Genomic DNA, 9782 nt, shown 5'->3' with positions numbered 1-9782 from the left:
ACTTTCTCCTTGTTGTCTACGTTTTTAGTATTTCTTTCTCCTGCAGGCTGTCCTGCTTGCGTTTTTAGTCTTTCTCTCACCTGTTGTCTGCGTTTTTAGTCTTTCTCTCTCCTCACTTGCGTTTTTCTATTGGTTGCAACCTCTTACTGCTGGCTGCATCCTTCTCCCATTGGCAGCTCACTTTCAGCCCTTCCACTACCCTTCCACCCCTTGAGGCAGACATTACGGTTCGTGGTTTGTGGTTCATGGTGGCTAACCTCTTCCTTCTTCAGTAAGGCACATTGGTATCCATGGCTTCTTTACCACTAGATGACCAGACTATTGGGTGCTCCTACTGTGGCATCACTAGACACACCACTCATGCTTGCCGACTTCGACCTTTGCTCCCTACCCCTGCGGAGTACATGCATCTTCCACAAGGCACTCCTTGTGCCACCTCTCCTTTTTGGGCCACAGAGATTGTTCTGCATCGGTTATTAGAGTACTATGCTCCTCCCCGCAAACCCTATTGTCTCGCTAGTATGTAATCTTTTGACAAAGCTAGCAAGGTTTATTGACTGAAAAAGTTAATGGACTTTTGCATGAAGAAAGGTACAACTATGTCTGTGCATTTGAACGAGTTCAATTCCATTTTCAATCAACTGATTGCTTTAGACTTCCATATCAATAATGAGTTCAAAGCTACTTTCTTGCTATGCACTTTGCTTGAAAGTTGGGATACTTTCAAGATAGCCTTGAGTAACTCGAATGTTCAGTTGTTATATTTTGATGTGGAGAGTTCTTTGCTGATGGAAGAACTCAACATGCAAAATAATTCAGCAAACAAGTCTTCTAATGCATTGCACACTAGGGGCAGATTTTAGCAAAAGGGCAGTTTTGAAAATAGAGCATGTGGCAAGTCACGTGGCAAAAATGTGGAGTGTCATCATTGTGGCAAGAAAGGGCACTATAAATGGGACTATTTTCAACTAAAGAAAGAGAAAGGCAGAAACAAAAACATTAAAGACAACAAGGTTGAGAAAAAGGACAGCTAGCTTGCAAAGAAGAGCAATGTGAAGATAGAGGAGGTAAATGTAGTCACTCATGAGAATGACAGTGATGGTAATGTAGTTCTTGCTTCTTCTTTGAGTACACATGCATTGATTGCAGATTCTAAGGATGACATGCACACTTGGATACTTGATTTAGATACATCTTTTCATGTTACACCACATCATGAGTGGTTTTCTGGCTACAATGGTGATGCATGTGGTGTTGTCCAAGTGGGGGATAACTATGGGTTTACCAAATGAAAGTCACTTTTGATTCTTTGCCAAAGTACAAGGCATGACTAGTTGCTAAAGGGTACAAGTAAGAACATGGAATTGATTTTGATGAAATCTTTTCTCTTGTAGTCAAAATGACTACTTTGCAAATCATTTTGAGCTTGGTTGCATTTGAAGATATGGAACTCATACAGATGGATGTCAAGTCAATCTTCTTACATGGTGATTTGTATGAGGAGATCTATATGCAGCATCTTGAGGGTTTTGTTGCAAAGGGGAAAGAGCACATGTTATGTAAACTCAACAAGAGTTTGTATGGGCTGAAATAGACACCACGAGAATGGTATCATAAATTTGATACATTTATGCAATCTCAGGGATTCCATCGCTTTCAAGTTGGTCACTGCTTATACACCAAGAAGGCAGCAGATGACAGTCTTATTCTCTTGGTTTTGTATGTGGATGACATGTTGATTGTAGGCAGGGATGTTTATGCTTTGGACTCGTTGAAGCAAAGCTTACACAATAGCTTTGATATGAAGGATCTTGGTGAGGCCAATCACATTCTTGGCATGCGTATACTTAGGGACAGATCAAAGGGTCTTCTTTATTTGTCACTTTTGCAGCGTTTCAATATGTAAGGGGGGAAAGTCATTGGTGTACCATTGCCTCCATATGTGAAACTTAGTGCAGATGGCAGCCCTACATCGGATGATGGAAAGGCTGAGATGGCAAAGATTCCTTATGATTTAGCTGTTGGTAGATTGATATATGCTATGGTTGCTATACGTCTTGACATTGCATTTGCGGTGGGAGTAGTTAGCACATACATGGCATATCCTGGAAAAAAGCGTTTGGAAGCAGTGAAAGGTATTATGAGATACCTTAAAGGCACAAAGGATTTGTGTATCTGCTTTGGTAAGCAGAAGTCATTTGTTATTGGCTTCATGGATGCAGACTATGTTGATCATCCCGACTGCAAGAAGTCTACTTTAGAATATGTGTTCATGTTTATAGGGGGAGCAGTCTCTTAGATATCCAAGTTGCAAAAGTGTGTTGCATTGTCTACTATAGAGGCAGAGTATATGGCTACCACTGAGGCATGCAAAGTGGCTTTATGGCTTTCACATCTGGTGAGAGAGCGTGGTATTACAAGGGTTTCTATCCTCCATTGTGGCAGTCAGAGTGCTATCATGCTAGCACATAATTGTGTCTTTCACGCAAAGACAAAGCACATACAGGTTACGTATCATTTTATCAGGGATATTCTTTACAGCAAGAGTATTGAGCTTGTCAAGGTACATGAAAATGATATTCCTATAGACTTTCTCACGAAGGGTCTTCCAGCAGAGTGGCTTGCTCATTGTTGCCAGATGATGGGGGTTGGATAGGATATGTGTATTTTAGCTTTGTATATACGTAGACTTAGCTGATTCTTTTCTCTACCTTCAGGCACGTTGCCTTTAGATAGGAGGTTGTTGGGAATAAAGGTTCACCGTGTCTTTTACGGTGTTCGGGTATGGACACATCCTTACACTTGTACTCTCTCTCTCTCTATATATATATATGTATGTATGTATGTATGTATGTATGTAAAATAAAAAATCTAAAGTGGTATGAGGCGTTGTACCCACACATTGAGTGTTGTGCTGTCACTCTTTTTGCTCACTCTCTCTACTTTGAACTCTGTACTAATCTTGGTTTGTACTCTATCTCGATCCTTGCACATCTGCCATCAAAATGGGCCTGTTTGCCAAACTTGCAAATGATAGTCCATATCCCATTATTCCTTATAGGTGTCGTAGGAGACTTAAAAATAAAATCCATTGCAATGCTTTGCAAGGGTTGCAACAAGCCCAATATCTTTTGCCCATCATGCTTTACCTTGTGACATATGATGTATGTCTTGACAAGCTGCTTTACACCATTTCCAAAGCTGACAAAAAAAAAAGAAAGCTCCATTGTCTTGACCATGGCATCAATACCTCTGTGTCCTGCTTATGGAGGAGCATGACTTTCAGTGATTACTTTAGGCCTCAATTGCTTTGTGGCACGCAATTTTCTATGCATTATTAGAAATCCATCTCTAAGCACAAAGTGCTTGTGCCTTTGGCCATTGCAAAGGTGATCATATACATTAGCAGGATTCGAATTAGTAGGATACTGTTTCTTCATGGTATCCAACTCAGTGTGATAAATCATGTTGACGGCTGATATTTGTGGGTTTCGTGATAGTGCATTAGCCACACAAGATTCTTTTTACCATCAATATATACAATTTGCAAACAAAACATAGAGAGAAAATTCGCCCGTCTCATATGTTTCTCTGACAACTTCGTCTGTGTTAGAAAGTACCTCAAAGTTTGATGGCATGTCTGCATTGTAAAATCAGCCCCTAACAAGTATTGTTTCCATGTAGACAGTGCATGAATTACAACCAAGAGCTCTTTAACATAGACTTGCAAATTCTTCTTTGTGCCGTGGAGAAATCGGCTCTCATAAGCCACAACTTGGCCATCTTGTATAAGAATAGCCCCAATGCTGTTACCACATGCATAACATTGAACCGAGAATGAATTTTTTAGATCGGGCAACGCAAGCGTAGTATTTGAAGTCATCTTTTCCTTCAACTTTTCAAATGCTGAAATTTCCATTGCTATTTATCTAAATGACACATTTTCTTTTGTAAAGTATGCAATGGAGATGCAATTTCGGCAAACATGTGTATATACTTTTTGCAATAAGAACATAAATCCAAGAAGTTGTGGATCTCATGTACATTCTTCAAAGGTGGCTATGAACGTATTGCCTCAACCTTTGTGGGGTCCATTCAAATACTATCAATTGATACAATATGCCCCAAAAAGTAGATTTCATGCAAAAAGAATTCACTTTTCTTGTCATTGATAGCGAGTCTATGCTTATGCAGCTCATTGAACATGATGTCCGAATGTGTACTATGCTTTGCCTCATTCTTTGAAGAGATAATCATGTTATCAAAGAAAGTATCCACAAATGCTCTATGTGGCCTGAAGATATGATCCATTATCCGATTGAAAGTGGTAGAGCATTTGTAAGTCCAAAAGGCATGACAAGAAACTCATACAATCTAAAAGATGTCTTGAAAGCTGTCTTAGGTATATCCTCCGATCTAATGCGTATGTGATGATATCCACTTTTCAAATCTACACGGTTGAACATGGCTGCCCTTTGCAATCTATTCATAACATCATGAATCCGAGGTATGAGAAATTGATTCTTTATGGTGATTTTGTTCAAAGCATGATAATCAATGCACATATGGCCCTGAACCATCCTTTTTTTGCAGTTGGAGAACAAAAAGAATATGAGCTAGGCTGAATCAATCCTTTTTCTAACAGCTCATTCACTTGACTCACAGTCTCCTCCTATTGGGCTGTACTGACTTTGTAGGGTGGCTTATTAGGTGGGCTACTTTAAGGGATAAGATCTATGCCATAATCTTCAGGCCCTTTAGGTAATAGCTGCCCTAGAAGTGACTGAGAGAAGCAATTAGCATACATTTTCAGAAATGACGTGCGATCCTTCTCTAACCTAGACATTTGTAACATTCTCACTATCATCCTTATCCTTAGTAAAAACCAAGTACGTTAAAAGATGATTTTTCATTACTTTAAAAACAATAGCTGTAGATATAACATGGATAGATTTCCCTTTCAACTTTACATTAAGTGTGAGAGTCTTTTCCTTATGCTAAATAGTGATTTCTTTTGCATGTGAATCAATCACTGCATGCATATGGTGAAACCGTGGCATACCAAGCAATACATCACAACCTCAACTGGAGCAATGAAGAACTCTTCACTAATAATATATCCTTGTATATGCAGCTGAAGCTTTCCAATGAGTGGTATGATGGGCTTTGCATGACCCTTACATGCCATTCTAACTTTCCCCATGGGTCCCATCTCATACTCTCTGATGCCTAGATGGGTTGCCACATTTGTAGAGATGAAGTTGGCTCGTGCTTCATTATCGAAGAATCAATATATGCTAATCTCTAATTTTACTCTATGCTTTGTACAACTTAGTAGTATCATCATTGGGTTGATCATTAACAGCATCGGGCATCAATCCCACTGATGTTTTGGGCTTCTTTTCCTTAGGATCTTCCTGATTTTCTGATTTTTTAGCTTGCTGCCTCTTGACAGAGTCCCTTGCTATGTGAACCTCTTGTTCACAAATAAAGCATTTATTTGCAGCCACGTTGTGCCAATGTTTCGAGTCCATTCTTTGCTATTTTGGTCTCTTTTTAAGCTGATTTTCAGATTCATCCCCTTTCCTAGCCTTAAACAATTTTTATTCGGCTTCTCCCCACTCTCTAGGAAGTCCGAATCCTTCCCATCTAGTAAAGCATCGGTTGTAGCAGCAATCTCTATGTGTTGAGACATACTAGACAAGGTGGATTTTATGCAAAAATCCCTAATTCCTTTAGGCAGCCCATAAATATATTTTTCCACTTGCTCATGAAGGGGTATGGGTCAATAACAAGTGATGGGCAGCAATGCATCCCAAAACTTCTTATTGTATTGCTTCAAATTTTTGCATTCCTCAATATCTAGCTTATTCCAAGTTGTCATGATGTCCACCTCAAGGGTACTTGTCAACCAATTTGATGCAAACATTTGCGTGAATTGTACCCATATTGATGGTGCTCTACCTTGCATCAAAAGCATGAACCACCATTGCAAGGCACTCCCCTTCAAGAAAGTGGTTGGCTTTCAAATCTTTGAGGATTACCAGAAACCACCTTGCAGGAAACCCCAATGATCATGGGGGGCTGTTTGGGTGGTACAGTTCTCTCTACTGGGTGCCGCTTTAGGTTGTGGAGTGTTCTCCAAGTGTCATCTGAAGTGTGTAACTTATGCAACATGCTGCCATTTATTTGCTTGTCCCATCTTTCTCTACAGCCATAGTTCTGGATTCTTGAATCCATCAGACTGCAGTGAGGGTGAATTGATGTGCACACACTCTTGTATCCACACAAACACATGCACACATACACTAGGACACAGCGGGCGGGAGAGTGAATTGGCGCATGCAGGTCTCAAAGTCAAAAGGTGTCATGAATTGGCTGCAGGAATTTTTGTTTGTTTACTTTGACCAAAGTAACACTACTAATTGCTGTGGAATGTCTCAAAACCTTGAAAATGACTGTTCAAATGCTGTGCTTTCTTTGAATGAGACAGAAGAATTTCCAGAACGCAGAATTTTCCCTCCCCTGTGTGCATACCTGTGCACAGACACATCACAGAGATATCTTTTACCGATACTTTATTCTTATGTAAGAAACCCTACTGAGAAAGAAGATGTAAAGGTTTGCATCAGGAGCGTGAGTTGCATTCTTGTCTGATGGCCTTTTTGATAATGACCTTTGATGAAATCAAGGTTGGGTTTCTTTTTGGCTTCAAAAACCTGTGCGCTATTTTGGACCAAGTCAAGTGTGATCACATGTAGACTACGGACTTGCTCATATGTGTTAGAGATACAGAGAGGCTACTCTAGTGGGACTCAAGAAGTTAATGTGGTCTTAAAGGGTCTCCATGTGTGCATCTGAAACTCTATTGATGCTCAATATGTTAAAACCTCGTGTAATACAAGTTAAAACCAGTTAAAAAGGGCTAGGATTATGATGTGCTGCTTTGAAGAGTATGGATTGAAACCTCCATGTGTTGAGACTTCAGCATTCAGAATAATACTTAAAGAATTAAAAAGTTGATTGAGTTGCATCCATATCCATCTTTTGCTTATGTCTTCAAGAGCAGAGTCATGTGAGTTAGAAAGGGCCAGGATTATGATGTGCTGCTTTGAAGGGGACAGATTGAACCCTCCATGCATCGAGACTTATGCCTTAAGAATAATACTTAAAAGAATTCGAAAGTTGATTGAGTTGAGCTCCATCCATATCCATGTTTTGCTTTCCTTTTATCTTGAAGAGCAGAGTAGGAGATGTCTCTGCCCTTCCAACCTAGGCATCTTCTCCACCTTTAGAGTTTCTCGGTTGACAGCTGCAGGAGATACCAACTAATAAAAGGCAGATCTAGGCTGAGAGATCATTAGAGGAGACATGCAGCGTGGAGACCCTCACCAGTCAGATGTATGTATGAGACGAGCCTAGAATTCCCCAGTTATATTATGAACTATAATCTTCAAAGTAATATTGAGACCTTAGACGTACAAAATAGCTGAAAACTTTATATGAAGAAAATGGGATGGAGAACAAGAATAAGTGCTATGTGATTGCTTATGGACATATAAATAGTTACTGCTCTCACTTTGACTTTTGATTATGTGAAGTATGAAAGCTTTGAGAATACAACTCTACAGGCAGCTTTAGTTATGAAATTTCCAGATCTTGTGTGATGAGTTCATGCTGAGAGCTGAAGATGATCATTTCTCCTTTTGGCTCCAAATCCAACCTCTATTTAGATCCAATAAATCTAAATCATTTAGTGTGTATTGTACTGTTCTGGTTTTCAAAGTTTCAAGGACATGTTGTGTCTGTGGCTGTGAAGTTCTGCAGTATCTTTGTTAAGTATGCTTGATCAACAATGGATGAGTGTTTGTTTATTCTGGATCCAAGCTCTGTTGCAGAATTTCTCACTATTGTTTGGGTTGCTTCATATTGCAGGACGTAATACAAGACCGAATAAATCATTGTCTTAGCCAGGCATCTGGAAAAGCATCTGAATGTGGAATGTGCATCGGGACAGATCGTTGTAGAGTAATTGGGTCTTCAAAGTTGTTTGAACAAGATCAAAGGTGAGGGTATCGCTTGGATGCCTCAGACAGCAGAATGGGACCATCTCATTTCTGATAGCCTTCCCTTTTGTTCAATCTTGGCTATGTACATATTTGTAGTGGCCCCACATAAGCGGCTTGGTTGATGTACTAGATTGTGCATCATCTTTGACTAAAGATACATCTGAAGTTGACCCACATATAAGTGGCTTGGTGGATATATTAGATTGTGAATCATGTGTGGCATGGTTAAAAAATTGTGTTTATTTCCAAGTATTTTTGAAGAATTGTGTGGTTTGTTCAATTGTGGACATTATTGCAGGTAGGTTTAGAATTTCAATGTAACTTACCCTGTCTCTAGCCAATTCTTATCAAAGTTGAAGGAGGTACTAAATTTCCAATATTACTATTTTCTTAAACAAATGTAAGTAATTTTCTATTAGGTCAAGCCGGTTCACCTCAACCAGCTGGGTTATGCCCTCACCTTGAAATTTTCTATATTGTTCTTACAGGCCATATTGTTGTAATGCTTTTTATCATGACACTTGAACACCTTTCAATACAAGCCAAAAATTGATTCTTTAATTCAAAACTTTTGTTAAGGATTTTCTTTTTGCCATACATCATGCCATCCCCCATAAGAGAGTGATTTTTATGTTCATCACATTGCTTTCCTCATGTAAGTTATTGTTCACAAACACTCTTAGAATTACACAAGTTTTTGGCATTTTCCGTGTGGGACAGGAGGCTTTTTTCTCTTGTTTTTCCCATATTGTTCAACATCATAAGCTTTTGGTTGGGAAGCTAACTAGGTAACTAGGTGTGTTCAGGGCAGGGGGGTTGTCAGCTTGGTCCCTCCTCATAGAAGTTCATGTTGTAACTGCATGCTAATCTTGGATACATACTTGAACAGTAAAAGGTCACTCAAACTATGCCATAAGAACCATAAGGGCCTCTCCTAACCTAATTCCTAGGTGGGAACATGCACGATTTGCTTTCCAATGAAGATCTAAGAATTAGTGAGTAAACAATAAGGTTGCTATGGTTTGTCTTAATAAAAGGTCCTCACAAAAAGTGAGATTGTGACATAATTTTGGCTTACGGAATTGAGTGATCAAATGCATTTGATATCCTTAATATAAATGCATGGCTTTGCAAAACATTTTAATAAGTTATTTAAAAAGGAGAGAAAATCAAAGGGCCTTGCATTCTTTTTTATATTTGCAATAAAAGTTTTGACAAAATGCACACGAAAACTTTAGGTTATATAGTAGTAGTACCATGATGAAACAAGAATGAACAATAGACAACCAAATTGAACATCATTCTTAACTATGTATCTTTAATCCATTTTGATATTGGGATAGAAAAACTTCAAACACGTGAAAAAAATTTTGCTATTATAATTAGCAACTATGGCAATGGAAACAAATATTTAGAACCTTGATAACCAAATGGTCTTGGGGCATTTGTTTTTTGTATGTATTCCATCTTGATGCAGAATGTGAGAGAAAGGTTCAAGGAAATGACTTGCATATTATTTTACAAATTGTGTCTACATCCATATAATAAAACACAAGTTTCCTATGAGATTTTAAGGCACATTATTGAAAACATCCATATAATTTTTCTACAACATATGGGAACACAATGGTAAGGACCAAATGCATTTGTGTGTAGCCAATAAATTGAAACTACGTAATAGAAAGTTTACACATGCTTGCAAATACTCCAAGT

At 38.8% G+C, this 9782-nt stretch overlaps 1 protein-coding gene across 1 annotated transcript in view; it reads left to right on the top strand.

The window, feature by feature from the left end:
- SIRB (sirohydrochlorin ferrochelatase B) overlaps positions 1 to 8318 on the top strand; it is a 27758-nt gene extending 19440 nt beyond the window's left edge. Inside the window, exon 6 of the mRNA XM_087665858.1 lies at positions 7936 to 8318. Coding sequence (XP_087521984.1) covers positions 7936 to 8070 — 135 coding nt within the window. The 3' untranslated portion in view covers positions 8071 to 8318. The remainder of the gene's footprint in view (positions 1 to 7935) is intronic.
- Positions 8319 to 9782: the final 1464 nt, after the last annotated feature.

Source organism: Lygodium microphyllum, chromosome 2, assembly GCF_053477565.2.
Source record: "Lygodium microphyllum isolate KBCC chromosome 2, Lygodium_microphyllum_v1.1.10, whole genome shotgun sequence".
In the NCBI taxonomy this organism is placed as follows: Eukaryota; Viridiplantae; Streptophyta; class Polypodiopsida; order Schizaeales; family Lygodiaceae; genus Lygodium; species Lygodium microphyllum.
This window is presented reverse-complemented; position numbering and strand designations above follow the sequence as displayed.